General features: G+C 38.7%; 1 protein-coding gene across 1 annotated transcript in view; it reads left to right on the top strand.

Annotated features, from left to right (window-relative positions):
- Positions 1-23,441, top strand: part of ADAMTS5 (ADAM metallopeptidase with thrombospondin type 1 motif 5) — an 89,143-nt gene extending 65,702 nt beyond the window's left edge. Inside the window, exons 5-8 of the mRNA XM_075854522.1 lie at positions 1,308-1,491; positions 7,366-7,541; positions 8,467-8,642; positions 18,869-23,441. Coding sequence (XP_075710637.1) covers positions 1,308-1,491; positions 7,366-7,541; positions 8,467-8,642; positions 18,869-19,424 — 1,092 coding nt within the window. The 3' untranslated portion in view covers positions 19,425-23,441. The remainder of the gene's footprint in view (positions 1-1,307; positions 1,492-7,365; positions 7,542-8,466; positions 8,643-18,868) is intronic.
- Positions 23,442-24,143: the final 702 nt, after the last annotated feature.

The following is a 24,143-nucleotide window of genomic DNA, read 5'->3' as shown; positions in this document are numbered from 1 at the left end:
AATCCACAAGGAAGCGGGTGCGATCTACAAGGGAGGTGGTGGTGCTGCGATTTACAAGGGGTGGGGATGCGCTCTACAAGGGAGGTGGTGGTGCTGCGATTTACAAGGGGTGGGGATGCGCTCTACAAGGGAGCTGGTGGTGCTGCGATCTACATGTGGGGGTGAGATTTACATGTGGGGGTGCTATCTACAAGGGAGGGGGTGGTGCTGCGATCTACAAGGTGGGGTACGATCTATGTGGGGGTGCTATCTGCAAGTTGGTGTGGCACTGTCTACATGGGCACTGTGGCACTATATTGGGGGGTGGCACTATGTGGGCACTGTCACTACATGTGGGCACTGTGGAACTGTGACTACATCAGGGCACTGTGGCATTATATCACTATATGTTGGCACTTTGGAACTGTCACTATATGTGGGAACTGGGGCACTGTCACTTTATGTCGGCACTGGGGCACTATCTACCCTGACAAATGAAATCCATCCTTTTTTTTTATTTTTTACGGGCCATGAAAGACAGACTGGAAATGGATGAGAATTTGGAGACACTGATGTAAAATGAACATGAAAAAACTGACCATTGATCAGTTTTTAATGGTCATTTTTTTTTCACTGTCGTGTATTTGCAGCCTTAATGACTATGATACCAGGAGTCCCGTTCACATGTACCATGATCGGGCCGCGAAATCCGGCTGACACATGGACCATTTTTCACGGTCCAATCACGGTCGTGTGAATCAAGCAATGTCGAAGACCGGCTGAGGTGGTGACTAGGAGAGAGAGATGTTAGTGCACACAGCACATCATTGATTATAGATTCTGTTAACCTGTTCCCTGCCGGGGAACACAGAAGTTATAATCAATTAGATAGACATTTTTCCAATTGTATTTATGATAAAATAAAGTATTTGCAGAGGTTAAATGTTGTGAAGTTACGTACAATAATTTTAGCAATATATTTTAAAAAGTTATTTATATAAAGAAAATGTTTTAAATGTACTCTTGGTATTACTGTTAAATAAACAAGACAAAAATAAGAAAATCGAGATTTAAATCGAAAATCGCCCAAATCTCAATTTTATTTTTTTGCAAAATCGCCCATTGCAAAATCGCCCATTGCAAAATTAATTATCAGACTTTATTGTTTTTTTTTGTTATTTAATGATTTGCAAAATAATTTTATGCGGTTGTTGAGTGTGAACATTTTTGGCTCTTGAAGTCTATAAACGTAATCTTTTTTTGTTTATGTTTTAAAAGTTGACTTCTTTCAATGTCTTCCACTAATTCATTTTTATTTAATTTTGCAGATTTCCAGTCATGGAAACTGGGGCTCTTGGGGACCTTGGGGACAATGTTCCCGAACATGTGGAGGAGGGGTTCAGTTTGCCTATCGTCACTGTAATGACCCTGCTCCAAGAAACAGTGGTAGATACTGTACAGGGAAGCGTGCAATCAACCGTTCCTGTAATGTTAACATGTGTCCTTCTACTGGTAAGAACACTTCCTTAGAATTCAATTGGATAAAATGAGTACAAAATAAATAATTTTCTAAGCAAAGGACTATACAAATCAAAATTAGTATATGTTCTGTCACAAAGATCTCTAATCAGTGACAAAGGGTGCCAAATAAAGATGAGCGAATTGATTCTACTCTAATCTAACGGTCAGAATTTCCCAAAAATTTCAGGAGAGTCAGACACTGGTTTTTTAGGGCAATAAGGGAACTTTCAATTCGGATGTCAGATTCAACAAAGTCAGACACGGAAAGAATTGGGGGAAATGAGCTCATCTCTAGTGCTGAACACTCTATTTAGCCCTTTCATTATCTAGGACATATCAGAATTAGAAATGACCAAATTGATTGATTCTACACTAATCAAATTTGATCCAAATTACTTTTGTGATTCATGCTTCATGAATTGCGGCAAAATGGTAGTCGTCATCGAGAGACTACACATGACCAGGGGCAGGCTCCCTTATAATGACATGCAGGCAATCTTCCCAAAATACACTGTGGTTGTCCCTGCCTCCACCCTTATATGTAGCTACCGCTTTGACATTACTAATTCTGGCTTGGCGTCAAAGAGCTTGAAATGGGTTGGATTTAACTGTGGCCGGGGATTCCGCTACAGGAGAAGTCAGTGACTACACTGTACATATATGGACACAGTGATGTCACTCACTTCTGAAGCGGAATCCCCGACCCTGTGGCCGGGGATTCCTCTTCAGGAGAAGTCAGTGACTACACTGTCCAATTATGGACATTGAAGTCAGTGACTTCTCCTGGAAGGGGGGGGTGCGGGGGTGAAACCTACAGGGGGCTGTGTGGCGTTACCTACAGTGGACTTGGTGGCATTACATACAGGGAGGTGGGTGGCATTACCTACAGGGGGCTGAGTGGCATTACATACAGGGGGCTGGGTGGCATTACCTGCAGGGGGCTGGGTGGCATTACATACAGGGGGCTGGGTGGCATTACCTGCAGGAGGCTGGGTGGCATTACATACACGGGGCTGGGTGGCATTACCTGCAGGGGGCTGGGTGGCGTTACCTGCAGGGGGCTGGGTGGATTTACATACACGGGGCTGGGTGGCATTACCTGCAGGGGGCTGGATGGCATTACCTACAGGGGGCTGGGTGGCATTACCTACAGGGGGCTGGGTGGCATTACCTACAAGAGGCTGGGTGGCATTACCTACAGGGGGCTGTATGGCATTACCTACCAGGGGGGCTGTGGCATTATCTACAGAGGGCTGTGTGTGGCAACAAATTTAAATTAAATTCATCCGATTTTAAAACAGACAGGGAAAAAAACGGATGCAAACCGGGTCAAAATCGGCCGTTAAAACAGCAACACGGCCGGGAACAGAATTGGAGAGGATGCAAAACAGCCGGGAAAAACTATTTTATCGGCCGATACTCGGACCCTGTCGTGTGAATAAGGCCTTAGAAGGAGACACAGCGATAGTTGGACACCCACCGATCATAAAGTGAAGGAATGTGTTAGCGATAAAGGGGTTGTCTGGTTTGGAAAATACATATTCAAGTGCTCTATTAGCAAAAGCATACCTAGGACCTGATGTAAAATTTTTAACAGGCCTCTCCAACTATCATATGCCATAAATAATACTAGTATCCTCGTATGTGGCAGACAGGCTGTTAAACCTTCTATTTCACCAGAGCAGAGGTACAGCTGCAACCTCTATCAAATAGGCAGTGGAGAGCAGCTACATACTCTGGAGGACCCAGCCGGTCCATACGTTACACGGACAGCCCATTGATATCATACAATGCTTAATTTCCCCTGTGGTGGCACTGCAGGGGAATTAAACACTTGCTGCAAGTTCCATCACAGTTTACAGCTGATAGCTGGGGGTCTTAGCAGCTGGACGCCCGATGGTCAGCTTATTTTCAGGAGACACTTCTAACAAAAGGTAATTGTCCAAACCAGACATCCCTTTTAAGTCGTTGACCTTTGATCCCACCTCCGCCCACTTATAAGTACCAACAAGCAACAAGCAAAAGTATTAAAGGGTAACTAAATGTTTGACAAATTTCTGACATGTCATAGTGACATGTCAGAAGTTTTGATTGGTGGGGATCCGAGCACTGAGACCCCCACCAATCACTAAAACGAAGAGGCAGAAGCGCTCGTGTGATCGCTCAGCCGCTTTGTTTCTCTTCGGCTTTTCCCGGAAAGCCAATGTATCGGAGTACGGGCTCATAGACTTTTTATTGAGACCCTACTCCGATACATTGATTTCTGGAAAAAGCTGAACCGACACGAAGCAGCTGAGCGCTCACACTAGCGCTTCTCCTGCTTCGTTTTAGTGATTGGTGGGGGTCTCAGTGCTCGGACCCCCACCAATCAAAACTTCTGACATGTCACTATGACATGTCAGAAGTTTGTCAAACATTTAGTTACCCTTTAAGTATATTAATTTTCTTACTCAACATGTGTGAGCATGAGAGGAATCCGTGTGGTCTGTTAACTACAGCAAATTGCATTTTCTTTATGCAGGGAAGTGAACAGTTAGGTGAAGATAGTATAAATACATGATCTAATATTATCCCAATGTTGTGAGCCAGTCCCTGCTGTGACTATGTCACTCTTAATAGAAAATGTTGTAAAGTCTCATTAGTGCCTAACGTCTGCTTTACAAGCCTACCAAATCCTCTGTCAGAAGACAGACGGATCATATACCGCAATGATTCAATTCAATGTGATAGCTAAATCATACAACAAGTAAAGAGGAAAAAAAATGCAAATAGGCCAAGAGTAAATACCGCAGCATAATTCACGTGCCTCTATTCACTGTGTCCATTGTTCTCTTTGGTTATTTAATTTAAGGACTGAATAATTACAAGTCCCATTGAGTTTCTCACGTTGGGGTCAGTAGTTCTTTATTCGTGTTAGAGTGATTTATCACAGGTGTCCGAAGGGTAAAAACACAATAAATCAAAGTGTTGGATGTTTATTAGAGTCTGTTCCGTAGTATTGGGTTTATTATTATCCTATGGTCATTTGTCCCAAAAGTTAATAATCCAACGCTCAGGTTTCTTGGGCAAGGATTAGGACTAGGTGTCATATTGTGGCATTCATATGGTTTGTCACTTTTCTATTTCCCCATAGATGTGGAACGGGAACGGAGGTCAACTAGCATGGGCAGAAAAACTGCAGTGCTTCACGTTCCCAAAAATGTTCCAATGCTACATGGATGGTGATTTCACAGATGGAATATGTTTTTAAGATGTACAAAAATAAAAAAAATACTAACCTAGAAGATTCCCCGAAGTCTAAAAGGGTCAGTTCACACAGAGCTTTTTGGTACTGATTTTGCTGTGGAAACCGTGTCAGAATCAGTGCCAAAAAAAACTGCCCAAATCGCCCCCCATTCAATGGGAGGCAGAGGTGTTTTTTGTTCCCGGGCGGCAGCTTGCGGAAAAAAGAAACCAGCATGTTCTTTCTTTCACCGGTTTCCGCCTCTAACCTCCCATTGAAATTAATGGGAGGCAGAAAAACCGGTGGTGCTTGTCTCTAGGTTTTTTTTGTGGAGTTAATTTGCCCTTGCTTTAGATTCTATGGCCACAGTCAAAAAACACTGCGAAAAATAAACCGCTGGCAGTTCAAAATTTTACTCAAAATTCCTGAAGGAATTTTGAGGCAGATTTGTTCTGCCTGCAAAAAAACTCTGTGTGAACTACTCCTAATAGTTACATTTGAATATTATGGGATAGGAGGCAATTGGGAAGGAGTTAGGCCAGCTGGTCACAATAAAGAAAGTGATTGGAGAGAAATGATGGCTACACAATACTTTATACCTTTTACAAAGGATGGGTCCTTTGATATCTATAAAAAGAAAATATTTTTTAAATAATGTTACCACATCCCAGAGAGTAACTGATGGCCAAGACTCTATAGAATCATTACCAATTTATGTTAACAATCTCTACTCAAGAACTTAATTTTGCTGCATGGTGGAAGCACGATCCATTCATACTAATAACTATTTATGTATGGCAATCACTTGGATTTTCTGCAGCTATATAAACTCCAGTCTGTCTACTAGTCAGAGCATAATGAGGGTGCTGTCAAGGAATCACTACTTGAGCAATTCCCCAGAGTGCAGGTTTATGGAATTGCTATACGAGCAATTCCCCAAACACAGCTGGAGACTGTCTGGATCAAGTGTGCAGGTACATCAGCTACCTCAAGTCCATCACCACTCTGGTTAGCAGAGTCTAGGGCTACTCTATGGTCTTCACCAGAGCCCGCCGCAAGGCAGGTTGGATTTGGCTGCATAGAATTCAGGTAGCTTTTACAGAATACAGTGTTGGACAGGAGGTGCAACTGCAGTCAATACCAGAGAGGATAACCGGACAAGCCAGAGGGGGTAATCAGCAACCAGGAGATACTAAAAGTCCAAATCGCAAAACAGAATACCAGGAGTAGCCAAGTTTAAAATCAACCGAGAGCAGAATGTCCAAATCAGTGAGTAGAGGCTAAATTCAAAGCCGAAGTCCAGTTCCAATTGTCAAAACAGTCAGGGTGATACATGGAGTAACCAGGAGCTTGATCAGACACTTGTATATACAAGAAATCACAAGCAACAATGAGAAAACTGAACAGATTCAAATACTCCACCATTGGCCCTGATAGGTGCAGAATGAGAAATAGGAGTGGCTCTGCAACTCAAACCAGGGCAACCCCGAAGCTTGACTAGTAGTCATGACAACCTAAAAGTGACAGACGTTTCCTAACAGGTGCTTGCCCTACGGAGGTTGACACCTTAAAGGAGTAATCCAACCATAGACATTTATGGAGTATCTATAAGATATTGGATTTTACTAGCTATCACGAAACTAGGGTTCCGACACCCCCGTTCAGGAAATCCAATGTGGTCGGCAGCTGCCAAGAAAGGGATGAGTAGAGAGAGCTAGCTGAGCATGTATGCTAATCTCCCTGTTAAGGTCTATGAAAGTTACAGAAACAGTCGAGCACTCCCTATCTCCACCGCAATCAGCCACTTTGAATTGTCAAATGGGTGCCATGGGTTGACTTTTACTGATAGATGTGACTCCTACATTAGCAGACCTTTATGATGTATCCTATAAACCTGTTTTTTGTGGGGGAAATTGGCCAGAGGTTCTTTGGAAAACAGGATTTTAAAGAGTTGTCACTTTGACAGTGGTAAGGGTTAACTGCTTTAAAAAATGCTATGCAGACAAAGTAATCTACAAATTTCTCACTCAAGTATAAGGTGCTGAGCAAGAATTATAGAATGCTCTACCTGTCCCTACATTGTAATATGAATTGGAGTATGACATTTACAGGAGTGGAAAAAAGCTTGTGATTTCCCTATGGTAATAAGTTTGGCAATCACTTCCTAAAGAAGTTGTCCAGGATTAAAAAAAAACATGACTGCCTTCTTCAAAAAACAGCACCACACTTGTCCATGGGTTACGTCTGGTATTGCAGCTCAGCCCCATTTACTTCAGTGTAGCGGAGTTGCAATAGGAGATACAACCCATGGATAGGTTTGATCTATTTTTGGAAGAAAACAACCATGTTTTTTCTAATCCTTGAGAACCCCTTAAGGTCCAATTCCCATAATCGTACTTTTATGTTGTGTTGCCTTTGCATATTTCTTGCCAAAGATGAGAACGGAACCTGCAAAGGAAAGTAGAAAAACTTTTCCCAAAGGATCTTTCCCAAACTTTTCTCTGCTGGGATCTGTTCCTGTATTTGGCAAGAATTATGAAGACAGAAAAAGAACCAAAAATATAGTACGCTGTGTGACTGTGTTCCTATTTATAAGAGAGAGAAAATATAACATTAGAACTTTATTTTCTATTTCCCTTAAGCTAAATCGTTCCGACAGCAGCAGTGTGAAGCAAGGAACGGTTATCAAACTGATGCAAAGGGTGCAAAGACATTTGTTGAGTGGGTTCCAAAATATGCCGGGATTCAGCCGGGAGATGTCTGCAAGCTCATATGTCAGGCTAAAGGAACTGGATATTATGTTGTCTTCTCACAAAAGGTAAACACATTACATTATTATAATATAAAGTAAAAAAAAATAATTTAATCTGTAAGCCCAGACAGAACTTTCTCCGACCTGTATACTCCTTCACCTTCAGGACCGAGACTATTTTGGCCTTCAGGACCGCAGGATTTTTCCACTGCATTCCGATATCCATAACTTTTTTGTTTTTCCATTGACACAGCTTTATGAGGGTTTGCTTTTCAAAGGCACCTGTTGTATTTTTCAATGGCACCATTTTGGGGTACATATAACGTATTGATGAACTTTTATTAACTCTTTCTGGGGGCAATACAGAAAAAAAAACCAGCAGTTAAGCCATTGATTTATATATTTTGCCGTGTGGGATAAATAACAAGTGACCTTTTTTTTTGGTGATACCAGATATCAAATACGTATAGTTTTTTTTTTATGTTTTACTACTTTTGCACAATAAAAGCGCATTTCATTCCGTCTATGTCATATTTTTTAATAGAACCATTTTGAGTACATATGAATTATTGATTAACTTTTATTTTTATATTTTTGGGGGAAGAAGGAAAAAAAAGCTATTCCGTTTTTTGTTTTTTTATTCCATTCACATCAAATAATGTGACAGCTTTTTAGTTTGGATCGGTACGATTCCGGTGATACCATACATGTGTTTTTTTTTAATATATCTATTTTTTATACTTTTTTCTCCACTTTTGCAAACTTAGACTACTTTTTTAGGGAACATGGTTTTATTTATTTTTTTAATGGAAATATTTTTTTAATTCACTTTTTATTTGGTAAAAGTCAAACAGGACAGATCTATTCACTCATGAATTTTAATATTTAGCTAGTTTAAAGAATGCCCATTCAAAATTGATTTTACAATTTTAGATTCTTCTCATAACTTTAAAGGTTTTGCACTAAATAGATCTGTTTATTTTCCCTATAGGTGACCGATGGCACTGAATGTAGACCATACAGTAATTCTGTTTGTGTGAAAGGTAAATGTGTCCGTACCGGGTGTGATGGAATTATAGGATCCAAGCTTCAGTTTGACAAATGTGGAATTTGTGGAGGAGACAATTCCAGCTGCACTAAAGTCATGGGAACCTTCACCACTAAAAGGTATTAGTTGTGTCTGATCTATATACATTTTCTATAGAACACAGCAACGATTCAGAGAAGGTCACTGAATCCTCTAAAGATCTGCTTGATGGATCGATGCTTTAAGTTTGTACTGACCTGGTTTCAGAACCAGTTTAGGAATCATGAATGATAGATTCATGGATAGATAGATAAATGAGTGGATGGATGGATAGATACAGTTGGAAATAAATATATTAAATATTAACCATATAACCATGCAAGAAAATTGAGGAAAAATAATGGCGCCTGTGCACGAGACAACCTTTAATTGGGTGAAAAAAAAACTGCTTCCCTCAATAAATGGACGAGACTTCTCCCGTGTTGTATGGTTGCCTCGGAACTATATTTCCTGGCGGGCTACCTGTGTCTCTTGATACCCGCTGTAAAATTCGTTGGAAGAGCGAAGGTAAAGTAAAACTTTAAATGGGTAATCCGAGACTTTCCACAATTGGTAGCAGGGCAGGGGATGGCATAACATAATAAACTAGAAGATACTCCCCCCGTGAAGTGCTCCGCTGCTCCAGTGCTGAAGTCCTGTTCTTAACCGCTACAGTCCCGACAGCTCCTGCAGTGGTCACAGGCCATTCATCAGTCACTTGTCACTGCAGCCAATCGATGAAAGGCATTTGAATGCTGTAGGGGCATCTGAAATCAGAGCCGTGGAGAACAGGACCTCAGTGGGGTAGAGGGGGGCACATGAGGGGGGGGGGTGAGTATCTGCTAGTTTATTATGTTATGCCATCCCCTGCTCTGCTGATGATTTTAAGAATCTCCCGGATAACCTTCAGCACGTGCATAGCCTGAATGACTGTCAGGAAGTATTGTCTAGAAATTATAAGTGTTACTAATCAAAATGTACCAGAATGGCAGACATGGCACCACTTTGCTTCTTCCTAAAAAGTTTTCAAAAGTGTCTAGAAAAAGAGGCGCAGATTAGAGGAGTTGTAAAACGCACCAGATTTATTATTGCTATTTTTTTTTTACACACAATATTGATGTAAAGTACGCCAGCCAAGTGGGGGTGTAAGGAAAAATGTCTAATATGTTTGCAAGTGATGCCAAATTTACCGTACAGCGTGCACCCTCATGAAAAACTTGGCACAGTTTCTGTCTGGTCTAGTTTTATTCTGTCTACGTTCCCCGAATCAACGACCCCGGGTGTCATAACAGTGCTTTCACTACCATACAGTCAACCTTTGTGTATTAGGTATGATGTCCACCTTCGCAAAAGGCTACATCATCTTAACCACTAGTCACCGTTACTTTTTAGGATTTTGGAACAGCTCAGCATGTAATTTCAGGAAAAAAGTGCCCAACTTTACAATTTCTTGACTATATCCAGCACTATGCTAATAGAGATCTTCACATCACATTGCTCTAAGATGGCAAAGGTTGGTTTTAATCTAATGTGTTCCGCCCATCGACCCCACTCTTAAGTCCTCAATGCAGTGGAGCTAAACAGAAGATATTAAAATGAACTTGGAAAAATACTTTATAAAACCGCCAATATCTGAGTCTTATTCGGCAAAGCATCTCTCTTCACTCAACTATGAAAGACGCTGAATTTGCTGGAGCCTTTTTATCCTGCAGATACTGATGGAAGACTGAGTACTTCTAATGTAGAAAAATACAATTTGAAAGTGAATGAAAAGTGAATTTCTTAGCCTGCAAATTGGCCTTTACTGCACGCGCTACTAACACTATTCGCTTGTTTAAATGACTTTGGATCTCAATCTATTGCATTTTAAAAAGTCATTTAAATGTTACAGAAGTCTACTCAATAAAGTAATATCTTTAGGTATAACTTATGCAGCCGTTTCAAAACCCTTGATAATGAGAATCTCAAGCTAAAAGATGTTAAGATGTTGTGTAACGTCTTCCTAACACTAGGTAGAACACAACATTTATGTAGATATTTACATACATGTCGATGGAAATTCTCCACTGATGTCAGAACACAATAAAATACAGAGTTGCCTCCAGCGCACATAGCAGCAATTCCAGACCCCTAATACTGGCTTACAGTGGTGAACAAAGGAAGTGAGCCTCTTGGCAAAGATCAAAATGAACCCCCCGCTATGGTGCTGGAATTTGCAAACCAGGACAGAAGGGCTTGGTGTTTGTTTGCCCCTTCTTCAATCTCTTGACGACACTTGGGCCAATTTCCCACCCTCTTTCTTGCTAACAATCCAATTTTGCAGAGGTTCTCACCAACCAGCAGCAACCAGGGCTGGGCCAATCTCTCCTGGAGCCCCATAGCATAACCACATGGTCTGCCACTATGATATGTATAAATTATACATGCATATTCAACTCCAAAACCACCATCACCGCTCCTTCTATCCATCACCTTCCACTTTGCTCTGCCTCCTCCTCAACCACCCTATGGCTTGCTTTCAGGAGGATCTTCATGTTAATAAATAGTGACTCACATGAAGATATCCACCCCCCCCCCCATCAAAATATATTTTGCAGAAGCTCCAGAAGGCTACTGTTTAATACCCAGTTGCTTCGGAACATTTTTTTCTTATGATATGTGGGAGCTTTATGGCCATTACTGATTGATTGACTTGACGCTCCTCTTCAGAAAGAGGTTCTACAGCACCCAGGGTGTACATTATAAATGAATGTACCACTACTGCAATAATTAAAAATAGTAGAAGTGTGGTCATGTGCATTTATATTGCCATGGAACTACTCAATGACACCCAATAAGTGATGAGCAAATTTGAGTTTCGATAATTTTGATGTAGGGGCAAACTGCTTTAGTTCAAGGGCTAAAATAGAGATCTGTCTCTAAGTCTTATGTCGAAGGCCAGATTACGGTTGCATGTTATGCAATCTCATAGCCTACTATCGGTCCATACTGTACCTCTCATTCTTTACAGAGACACATGCAGGTTTATCCCCTTTAACCGTTGCTGCTAAGAGAGGCACAATACAGAAGCACATGGGGTGTCTACAGATCCTTAATACGGAGCCGCAGGTACTCCATGTCCTGCACCATGCTTTGTGCATGGTCCCTAAGCCTCCACTGTACTAAATAGTGGAAATACGGTTCTGTAATAGTAAAATAAGTAAGTTTGCAAATTTACCTAGTTTCTTTTGATTCATTGGGGGAATTCATTTTCCAGGTTTGAGACTCACTTTGCAGAATTTTAAGAGAATAACCTCTAGAAAATTTTCTCATTGTAGTTTCTGTGAACTGGAAAATCTGCAGATATGGTGAATAAGGAAATCAGACAAAACATTTCCCTCATCTTTAGTACCAATATTCTTCTAGAATACAGAAGAGTCTGCATTATCCCATATAACGTTTTATATTCCCTAACAGTACATTTATCATTTGGCAACAAATAGTATGAGCTCAGTTTTCAGCATTGTAGCTATGTAGCCTTGAATTAATCAGTTCCCGGCCTCATGTAACTGCCTGGTTGGCTTTGCTGAAAATTATTGCCCAATCCAAGTGATTGATTGAAAGTTATCTACAAGAGAAGACAGCTCAACACAGGCCATACTCTTTATACCTAAAAAAAAGACGTTGGCTGACAAGGAGGCTTTGTTAACCAATTACATCTTTAGCTAGCTTTAACGCCACCCACCTGACATTATCCAGAATGGTGCTATAGGATGCGTGTACAGACTGCAGTTGTGCTGTGAAAGTCGCCGCATTTGGTTTCAATGCGCTTTATCTGTACATGCCACGCAGCAGAAAACAATTTGCAATAAAATCACGCATGGTTTTGCCATGCGACACAGAAAAGAACACAGCATGGCCGCAAATGTGTATGAGCACCCTAAACAGAATGAACCACATAATGATCAGGACATAGTAGTCAGTCTCCAGTAGTTATGTTTGCATTAACATCATTGGCAACTGCTCGCTATGTCAAACAATTATCTTTACCTAGACATGAAATGACCAAGGAGATTGCAAACGGCAAGATAGAAATACACAAATAATTGTCTTTTTCAAGTACAACAATTGGCTTGTTACCTCAGACTTTGATGACCATGTGTGAGGAGATTTAGCAAAAACTGGTGCAATCGGAGAGTGGAGCAGATGCCCATAGCGACCAATCAGATACCAGCTCTCATTTTCAGATGCCGTTTGAAAGAAACCATCTCATTGGTTGCATTGGTTTGATTTTACTTTGCATCAGTTTAGATAATCTCCCCCATTATGTATATTAGAAATGGTGCACATATTTGTGCATCAAAGAAAATATAAAGTCTATTCATCAATAGGCCGCTAAAAGAGAAAAGTAATTTGTGCATTAGTTGATGGCCTGTAGACTATTTTGGGAAGTCTTTAGCGGGTGGAAATGTAATTAAAGATATTGGCATCTATTGAGAGAGGGAAATGCTGTTTTTAAGGCTCAGTGCCCAAAAATATTTCTTGCTTCAAACATTTGGCTGCTGTGATCGGGAAGAAAAAATATGTTATTTTCAGACTAGAAACCCAAGCGCCAGGCAAGGATTTACACTTACTGTTACCCTTTTTTTCTGTATATTCCCATCAGTTAAAGGAACACTATGCCTAGTGCATAGCCTGAGGGGGCGGAGCATGACACGGTGACTCTCCCTGTGGTGTTCTTCAAATCCCTGTGTTGTGCCTTTTCAGGCCCTCTACAAAGCATAATACAATGTATCAGTCATGGAGTGTTCCTTTAAGCCTTCAGCACTGTAGTTATATACACAGTGACATTTTCTCTAGTTTATTGTGGGTAATTGTTTTTATTATCTTACACACTTCTTATAAACTTCTTCAAACTCTCGAGTCATCTCTATTGAAGCTTTACTCTCTTTAAGGACCAGGTCATCGAGATGTAGCAGAGCTACTTTTGTTTGTTTGTGCAACTGAGTTTGGATAATGCAATAGGGTTTAAAACCATGTAGTAGAGATTTATCAGAAGGAGTATAAGTGAAGAAGTGGACCAGTAGCGATAAATCTGATTCTAGTTGAAATTTTTTAGCAGCACTGGAAAATAAGTGCTGATGCCTGATCGCTTGCTACGGCCAATTGCTCTTCTTTGCTAACCAATTTAGATAGTTGCCCTCTATGACAATGTTCCTTCTGCGGGATTGTAAAATGTAGCCCTGCTGCAATTTATTTTTTTACTTTGTTTTTCTACCCTTGCCCTGTATATAAATACCCTGACCAAGACAGAGTGGTTTGTGGCACCCCCAGTTGGCACGCCTGCCCCATCTAGCAATACCCCTGCTCCATAGAGTGTCTGCTCTTCTTCATTCCAATAACTTTAAATATAAACTGGTTATCTATTTAAATTCCTTGTGAGGCCCTCGATACATTCATTCATTGCTGTCTTGTCAGCAGATGTAAATTCTGGCATTCTACCATCTCTTCTATTAGCTTTGAGATTTCCCAATAGAAGAGTTCTCTGTGTATTTTGAGATAAGATTATACAGGTTTTCACTCTGTATTTATACTTTGACTATAACGCAGCAGTTCCCAAAAAGTGGGTGTCTAAGACCTTCAAGAAATAAACAAAGATGAGGTTAATACTGTATGAAAACTGCTTTGTGTTTACCTCATACTCTTCAATCGCAATATTTAATGAGATCGTAATCCCAGATGTTCTTCCCGGTAGGACTAGCAGCATTTTGGCTGAACATTAAATATAATCTTGGATCATGGTGGTGATGATGGACCATTGGTGGTACTTTTGCGTGCGCTTCATCAGTAATGAGAGTCAAGTATCCTAATATTGCAATTTATTAGCAAAACTGAAAATTCATCTGGTTGGCGCTTTGTCAATTACAGAACAATTGAAAGGTGAAAATGCAGTTTTCGACTGATCCTGTACTGGTCTGCCACCACTCATAGGGAGTGAGATTAATGCAATGTCTTTTCCTGAGACAGATCTTGTTGGCTGCATAGACTCTATAGAGAGAGCGGGATCCTGTTTCCAGTCATTTTCTCCAAGTAAATAGGTACTGGGTAGACTATATGCCGGGCTGGCGATAGGGGTGTACAACCTGTTCGGATCACTTGTCATTACGGAAGGGGGCACCACTCTCGTGGTTGGCCTTGGCACTTGTAGCTTGCACCCCAAATCCCACAATTGGTGCCTGAACGTATGACAAGGCAGCTGCATGATTTAGCCACATTTCCTTCATTTGATTGAGCTATATTATTTAGGCAATTTTCAGCCAGTGTTATTCGGACACTGTATGGCAACGTAATTTGTGCACTGTATTGTTGTATTATTTCATTTCTATATGATACACCATAAGGTGGAGATCAATAAAAAGTTTTGCAGAGGGCATTATTCAACCTTAGGCCAACCCGGACCCTAAGCATTCGTACGTGTGGCTGTGACTGCTATGGCAGTACAGAACAATTCAAGTGAATGTGTAAAACCCCTTTAACCCATTACCGACGCTTGATGTACATTTACATAATAATTAGTTATGGGGGGAGGAATATGGAGCGCACTAACAGGCTGAGCCTCTCCATACGCCACAGGTGTCAGCTGTGTATTACAGCTGACACCCATCTCTAACAGCGGGGATCAGCAATAACTCCAATCCCGGTCGTTTCACTGCTTAAATAAATAGTGACAAAGGCCTCTCTGTCACTTCATCGCCCCCCCCACGTAACACAATTATGTGGTGCTAATGGTTGTCATCTGCCATCTTTCTGTTCCTATTCATGCGGTTATCCCATCACAACAACTTATCATCTATCCACAGAATAAGTGGTAAGTGTTTGATCGCTGGTGGTCCCACCGCTGGTACCAACACAATCAAGAAAACAGGAGTCCCGAGTTCCCTGGATGAACAGAGCAGAGGTTGCGCATGCTCGCTGTCGCTCCATTTATTCAGCGCTCGGAGCAGCAGCGCACATACAAATAAGTGATAAATTGTTGTGGTGGGATAACCCCTTTGGCCCTGCCGGATGGAGGGCTTTATAAGAACTGGTAAAAATCACAATACACTGCTATACATAAGTATTGCAGTATATTGTACCAGCGATCAAATAATTGTCCTATCGGGACAAAAATGTTTCAATAAATTTTTTTGTAATATACAAAACAATCTTACAAATTTTAAAACTACCTTTTTTGCATTCTCCCCTTAGTAAAAAAAATAAATATACTTAATACTGATGCATCCGTAAAAGTCCATACTATTTTAATATAATGTTATTTAACCGGAACGGTGAACACCGTAAAAAAAAAAATGAAAAGTTGCATTTAGCCCAAAATGGTACAAAGAAAACTACAGTTTACCCCTAAAAAAACAAGCCCTCACTCCGCTCTATCAACGTAAAAATTAAAAAGTTATTTCTCTCAGAATTTGGTAACACAAACCATTTTTTTTAACAAATTGTTTTTACCATATAATAAAAACTGTATAAATTTTGTATCACCGTAATCGTATTGACCCGCAGAATATAGTTAAAGGGTAACTAAATGGTCAACAAACTTCTGACATGTCATAGAGACATGTCAGATGTTTTTATTGGTGATGGTCCGAGCACTGAGACCCCCACCAATCGCTAAAAAGAAGCGGCAGAAGCGCTCATGTGAGCACTGAGCCGCTTCGTTTCTGTTTCGTCTTTTTCTGGAAAGCCGACGTAGTGGTGTACAGGCTCAAAAACTTTCTATTGAGTCCGTACACCGCTACATAGATTTCCAGAAAAAGCCGAACAGAAACGAAGCGGCTCAGAGCTCACACGAGCGCTTCTGCCGTATCTTTTTAGCGATTGGTGGGGATCTCAGTGCTGTGACCACCACCAGTCAAAACTTCTGACATGTCACTATAACATGTCAGAAGTTTGTTGAACGTTTAGTTACCCTTTAAAATATAGTTTTTTTCTGCAATGTTAACGCACTACTATTTCCCTCATGTACATTACAAACAGAGGAAAGATTTTCCCGGAATGCTTCTTTAAGGTGCCCATGTGGCATACATATCTAATCGTTTAGATCCAGGTCTGATAGGGTAATATTTTGTTGACTTTTGGAGCAAATCAGCTTATGAAGCTTATTTGTGAGGTTTTGCTTTATACATTTGTTGTATATTAAATCCAAACCAGAAGCATTGAAAATCAAATTTTAAAGAAATGATTTACGACTAAGAAAAACTCAAACATACATCTAAAATTGGAATGAAGCAGATCTATAATTTAGAAGTTGTCATTGCTATAAAATTCAAAGACTTCTACTAAAAGCATTCCTTTTATAGCCAAAGCTTTCATGAGTTAAAACCCCCTCTCGATAAAATTGTGATGATGGCAATTCTACAGTATGGCCCATATGCTAAAAGCCTCAATGTAGATGCATTGTAAGCACTTTACTGTTCTGCAGATCCTGGTGCCAGTTGTGGAGAAATTCAAGGGATATTCTGCAAGTGACAGCAGATTATCTCATCCAGCAGGAAAATACAAAACATTTCATTGTTATATTGGAATTGAGCTGAACAGCAGAATCCACCACAGGATGTTAATGTGTCTTATAAAAAAATGAAGTCAACAAATCATTTTTTATCAAACAAAGACTCCAGGGAAGAAAATGTGATTGTTTTCTTTGGTTGATCTATTGTGTTCTCAGTTGTATTTGTTTATTTGGGTATTTATATATGGTAGAATACCACCTTTTAATGCAGTACAAAAGGAACTGAAGACGAAACACTTTTTTATTACAGGTCTTATGTAATTGGTGCTCATAGAACATTAGGTCAAGGTTGTAGGGTTGTATAGTAAACAGGACACCTATGATGTACAGTATATACTATGATATTTGAATCATATTTCTGATTAAAAATCTTCTAGCGTTTTGTGTATACAGCTTCTATGCAGACCTATGTGCCTCCGTGGTTGCAGACTACAAGCATACCCTGTGTAGTCTGATCCTGCAGTCATACTACCTTCTATATGTCCTCTACGTCTTGCTAAGTTATTGTATGTTATGTTATCAAGAAGTAGGCGATAGATTTAAAGGAGTATAGCTGAAGGTTTAGACAACTCATATGGTTTGTTTGTGTTCTGTATCCATGGAGACACATAGGTCTGTATAGTAGCTGTATACACAAAATAATAAGAGATTTTAAATCCGCACTAACCATGCAAGTAGTCTCAAAATATAAGCAGGAAAATAATCTAGGATATTAAACATGTTTGGGGCAGAATGTTTGGGGTGTCCAATAATTAAATTTGGATGGTGATTGAACTAGAAAACCAGGCATTGCATCCAGATACCACTTGGTTACCATGCAATAGACGCTGGAACTATATCAATAAATTACCAGAGATTGACCATCTTGTATACAACTAAATCAGTAGGGACTGAGCACAGTGTACCCAGTGGAGAACGACATTATGGTAGATGCAGTGGAGCCCCTACAGTGAAAGAGGAGAAAGCAAGACCAATAAAGCCATAAGACAAGCCTCGATAGTAAGCGTTAGTAATGTTGGTGCTGCTTCCAGCAATATTGCAGACTCTTAAGCATGTTGTACTAAGAAAACAACAGAATTCAGAACATTTTATTCAGGGTCCTTGCCATAGTATGTGACAAATTACTGACAAAATTTCATACCACTCTTTCAGAAGAGTACCAGAGACTAACCACTGTGTAAGCCACTGGACCATTAACTACGGTTACTGGGACATCAATGGTTGGATTTTTATTTGCTTAAAGACTTCAAATATGAGTTAAATTCTAATAGTATTAAAGACAACCCCTGTCCATATGCCCTTTAATGCCATATAGACATCATAGCGGGGGACCTCCTCTATATGCTGGAACGCATAGCCCCTCTCGTGAACCTGACACCTCCATGCATTACATGGACGACCATTCATCGAATGGTCAGAATTGAATGCAACATTTCTTAGGCAGCAGCTGCTGCAGGGTAAATATATGCCTAAACACGGCATCCCCGGCCATAACAGCTGATCGTCAGATGTAGAGAAGCCATACTCATTTAGTTGATCACAGCACCAGCTACTTTTTTTAATTGCATGTATGCTGATAGAAATTACTTATTCTTCCATAAATGTGACCGTGCTGTCGTTTTATATTGAGGACATATCTGTTGAAGTCCTTAATGGAAAAGGAGTATAGTATGTTCCTTAGCCAGTGTCCAGTAGTTTTTTCCTGACTTCTATGTTTTATGGTTTATTTGTATCCCTTGTTGTCTATAAATAACATGTTTATTACTCTAATTTGTTTTACAGCAAGGGCTACACGGATATTGTCAAGATTCCAGAAGGAGCAACCCATATAAAAGTGAGACAGTACAAGGCCAAAGACCAGACTAAATTTACTGCTTATCTAGCTTTAAAAAAGAAGACCGGTGATTATATTCTTAATGGGAAATATATGATATCAACTTCTGAAAGTATTATCGAAATGAACGGCTTTGCCATGAACTATAGTGGCTGGAGCCACGCTGAGGATTCATTTCACAATATGGGGCATTCCTCTATAAAGGAAGTTTTAATTGTACAGATTCTTGCTACAGATATTATTAGACCAATTGATGTACGTTATAGTTTCTTTGTACCATCAAAACAAGGTTCATCCACAAACAGCATTAACACTAACATGGTTCCTCAAAGTTCCCAACCTCAGTGGGTGACTGGTCCTTGGTTATCATGCTCTAGAACATGTGACACAGGTTGGCACACAAGAACTGTCCAGTGCCAAGATGGACAAGGAAAGTTAGCTAAAGGATGTCTACTTTCTCAAAGACCTTCAGCATTTAAACAATGCTTACTGAAAAAATGTTAGCCAAAGGATAGACATTGTCTCAAACGACACGGTTTTTGCTGTGTAAAAGTAGATCTAGCACGTCAAAGTTGGCTAAGGTTTGGTTTGAGCTCAACCAAAATAACTTAAGGGCTGTATTAGGTCCTCCACGAAGATACTCTTTGAGACCGGGGCTCTTCAACAAACCTTAAAGGTCGAAAGGCGTTCCTTAATAAACTACATTATGTAGGTGATGGGATGGATGCCGGCTTCCTTAATGTCTTGTTTGCATCACCTACCTCTCAAGAAGAAAGCCTTCAGGAACATCTGCTAAATTATACTTGTGGGCATGTCGTAGGTTAAATTTGTGGTAATTTGTACGTATCTGTCATTAGGTGTGTCACTTTATATATCACTTGCTTCTTAAGAACAGTGATTGACCAAAGTAGATCTACAGCTACATTTCTCCGATTGTTTCAAAAACAACTATGGATATTTAATGGAAAAAAAAAAGCTTACTGCTGATTATCAGCCCAATATTTTTTACTTTCAACATTTTTGTTATCTGCCGACGAACCAACATTGAGTGGCAGATTTTCATTCTAGAAAGTGTGATATTTAAAAAAAAATTGTTTACAAATTAGAGCAACCTGTCGAAATGCAAGGTACAGATATTCATTTCCGTAGAAACAAAAAATCTAAAGGTCATTGACATTTCAGATTTAAATTATGGGTGTCTAGGCATCTGACAAAATGTTTTTCTATGGAAAGGTTATTATTCTGTGTAAACAAAGTTAAAGAACAAAAAGATCAAAATTGAAGGCAGATCGTCTTAGGACACGTAGTATATTTTGAATAAGGATTGCTTAAGAACAGTTGACTTTAGCTACGATTAACCCAAATATCCAGGGATATAAAGACGATCCACAGAGGGTGTATTTCTCCATGTAATGATCTTACAAATACTAAAAGGTGCTGCCAATTACTTGGGGAAGCATATGTATGGAAAATAAAATAGTAAAACAATTCTGTTAGATTGAAGATTACATTTTTCTTGTCAATACTTGTTCCCAGATTCCAATATTTCAATAAAAACATTTATTCATTAGATATTTTAATGTTAGTACATACGTTTATACATTTCACATGTTTGGTTTGGTGCCCATTTTTTTATATTTCACTTTTAATTTATTCACTTTCCAAATACTAGAATGCCATCAGTGGAACTAATAATAGTTGACTGACCCATTAAAACTCCCCAAAAATTATATCAATATTAGTAAATGAATTATGTATGCACCTGTTTGATTCTTTGAGAGTAAAAGTATTACCTGATAATCTAATTCTGCATTATTTACACTTATAGATACGAAGGCCTACATTCCATACAGACAAGTCCTATGGCTTCTATGGGGCTCATAAAGAGGGGGAGGGGGTCACTGCTCAGGTTGGCTCCATGGTAGATGTAAATCTATGCAGGGCTCTAACACCTTATAATGCAGCATAACTTTAAAAAATAAAGGAGAAAGGGAATAAAGATCATATTATCCTAAATGACAATAAGATGCTTGTTAAAAAAAAAACTCACAAATAAAATTTGGTAAACTAAAAGGCCTTCCTGAGCCTAACTGTATTGATTATGTACTAAAAAGCTTTATCTCTCTGGAGGAAGATTGATATTCATTGCATAGTATCATTGAAAAAAATAAATCAATGCATAGTGTACACCAATGGCAGTAAACGTTATATAAAGGGTCCTTGACAGTATCATTTTTCTTAGTGACAAGGACATTGTTCTGAGATTTGGCGGTGTCCAGTTACCAAAGGCTTATTAAAAGACTGCAGCCTGACAGTCTGTTAAAAAAAAACAAAAAACAAAACCCCAACCTTTAAAGTGGTTTCATTGAGTTGCTATGTGCAAAATAAATGTCAAAATAATTGTAAAAAAAATAAGTGAAAGAACAAAATATATACAAAGGCAATAAAGGAGACATATGGCCAAAAAATAAACAAAGCTTTATTTTTGTTCTGAATATTCTTCTTGTTATGGAATGATCAATATTTTTACGGACAATAAATAATATTAAAATTTTATTTTAATTTTTCCAAAAAAGTGAAAATGTCCCCATATAATTTGTGGTATTTTACAAATATAAAAATATTTTCAAAAAGTTTAGAAAACTTTTAAGAACTTGACTTACGGCTTAGCTGTGATTCTCCTTTGATTGCTATGCGGCACTGAAAAAAAAAGAGAAATAATTTATTGTTTGTACAACTCGTATGTGAAAATACATATGTAATGATTTTATTTATTTTTTTATTTAAAACAAAAAATACCTATTGTACAAGTTCTGTATTTAATGTGTGTTTACTCTCGTCATTTCATTTATTTTCCTATTTATGCTTGTTGTGTGTTAATAGTACACTTTGTGAGTTTACATAATGTGCAGCGCTGGTTGCTTTTCTATGTTTTACAAAAAGCTTTCAATATAAGATAAATGTACATAAACATACACTGTAAATAATATATATGTGTATATATATATATATATTCTCTTTATAGGACTATATTCTGACACCAGCTTGTTTTGCCTTTCAAAGAAAAGTAAAAACTAGCTTTTTTTATTTTTATCTTTTCATTTTTATGACAGGCAATGGTCTTCGCACACTGCTGAACAAAATGTACTTATGTAGTCTTATGAAATTCAGGTCAAGCTAAGTTCACTTGGTATAAACTACACTTTAAACTTTAATTTCCAACTTTTTTCCCAATGTTGACGATCTTCTAAAAATATAACGTAAAAATCTACTGTAAGGTTTAGGTGTTAATATGGGACTAGACAACCATTTACAGACAGTGGAACAGTCCAGTGTTGACTCAGAACTATGACTGTAGATTCCAGGTAGCACTTCTACTTGAGGACTAACTAAGAAAAACTGTGGGTCTTGTGTTTGAATGTTTTGGCTTCCTAAAATTGGTGGAATTTTTTAGAGACTATCACCAGGAGGGCCCTTATGGTTTAAGTACATCCAACCCTTACCCAACACCAGAACTGAACTACAGGGCGAAATTAAGCCCAACCTCTCAACGGGCTGATCAGTTGGTCAAAAAAAATATTACCACAAAATTCCTACACCAACCGCTCCCCGTAGGTACAGTAGAGATGAGATCACACAATTCTTTGCGGTCCTGAATCCTTATAAACAAGAAGACCCTAAGCAGTCAGGAGGAAAGACCTTACTTCTTTTGGCCCACAATTTTTAGTGGATGCAATTGCACCCACTAGCTCAACTGTGATAGGGCATCATACATGTGCCCAAATTGAAGTAAAACCTTTACAGCTCCCGTAATTAATTCTCTACTTTGGACATTCATTTGGTATCCTTATCAGTATAGGTTTACTAGTGTGGCAAAATTAAAGTTTTTTTTTTTTCTGTTGCCTACCTAGAAGAAACTGGAAACTAGTGAAGTATTATGAATAGTAGTAGACCACACATAAATTCACAACTAACATTTTTAGTCTATTATACCTCAGTTATCAAAATTTCTGCTGGTCATATGGGAAGTGGTCAGTTAAAAAAGTTTTCCAGGTCTAAAATATTGACCTTTGGGATCGGTGGAAGCCTAAACCCTGCCAATCATCCCACCAATCATCAAAATACTGATTTGTTAAATATTTATTCAGACACACTGGCTGGTAGGCCTAGCCTAATACTGCATCTTAGCCCCGCCTAGTAATCTTTTAGACCCAGAAACCCCATTTAAATTTTGGGGTCAGATCATGGAATTGCCTAGGTTAGAGTATTAAAGTTTAGCTCTGGAAATTCCATATCTCATTGACCTAATATTGCAATTTAATATATTAATTTAATATTATATGATTCACTTGTTTCAAATATCACTTTTTCACAAAGTAATAAAAAAGAAATAATGTGTGTACCATTTGCAACCACCAGTTCCATATTAAATATAGTCTATAATGTTAAAAGGCAACAAATACTATATTATCAAAGTTACAAATGGGATCAACATACATATATATATATATATATTTTTATTATAAATATAGACAATTTTTCTTCCCAACAAAAAATACATATATTTGTAGATTAAAAAAAAATTGATTGAGTAAAATATACTTTTTCTATTTATAAAGTTTGGCGATAATAGACATAAATTAGAATACACTTATATTGTAAGCCAACTATCAATTTATAATAGAAAGTGTTACTATATTTTATTAAAATATCATATATTACCCACCATTCTTTGCACTCATATTTGCCGTATGCACACTTTTCGTTTTTGTATGTGTGCACAAATAATATAAGCAAGCAATATTTTTGTGTGCATATATGCCTATGTTATTTGTGCATGCTAGGTATGTTGCATTCATTTAGTTATTCCGTGTATTTTGTTTTATGCCATTGATTCTACTGTACATCATATTGAAAATGAATGATGTTAAGCAAATGGGTGGTTGCTGTATTTTCAGAATGTATTATAGGCAGACTGATCGGGTAGCCTTGGTTAGATGTATCTTGACGATGGCCAACAAAATCTTGCATATGTCTGTTAAATGTGAAATGCAAATTTGAGCCTAATGTAAACTGATGTAGATATTACTGAATCTAATGTGGGCATTTTTACATGACAAAATATATACAGTATGTATATTGGGCCTCCTTTTATTAAAATGGTCTTAGTGAAAAAGTGTTGCCCATAGAGAGCATTGTACTGGGGTATTCCGAAGACCAACC

The sequence above is a fragment of the Rhinoderma darwinii genome, chromosome 2 (assembly GCF_050947455.1).
Source record: "Rhinoderma darwinii isolate aRhiDar2 chromosome 2, aRhiDar2.hap1, whole genome shotgun sequence".
In the NCBI taxonomy this organism is placed as follows: Eukaryota; Metazoa; Chordata; class Amphibia; order Anura; family Rhinodermatidae; genus Rhinoderma; species Rhinoderma darwinii.
Note: the sequence above shows the minus strand (reverse complement) of the source record. Positions and strands in the feature narration are given on the sequence as shown.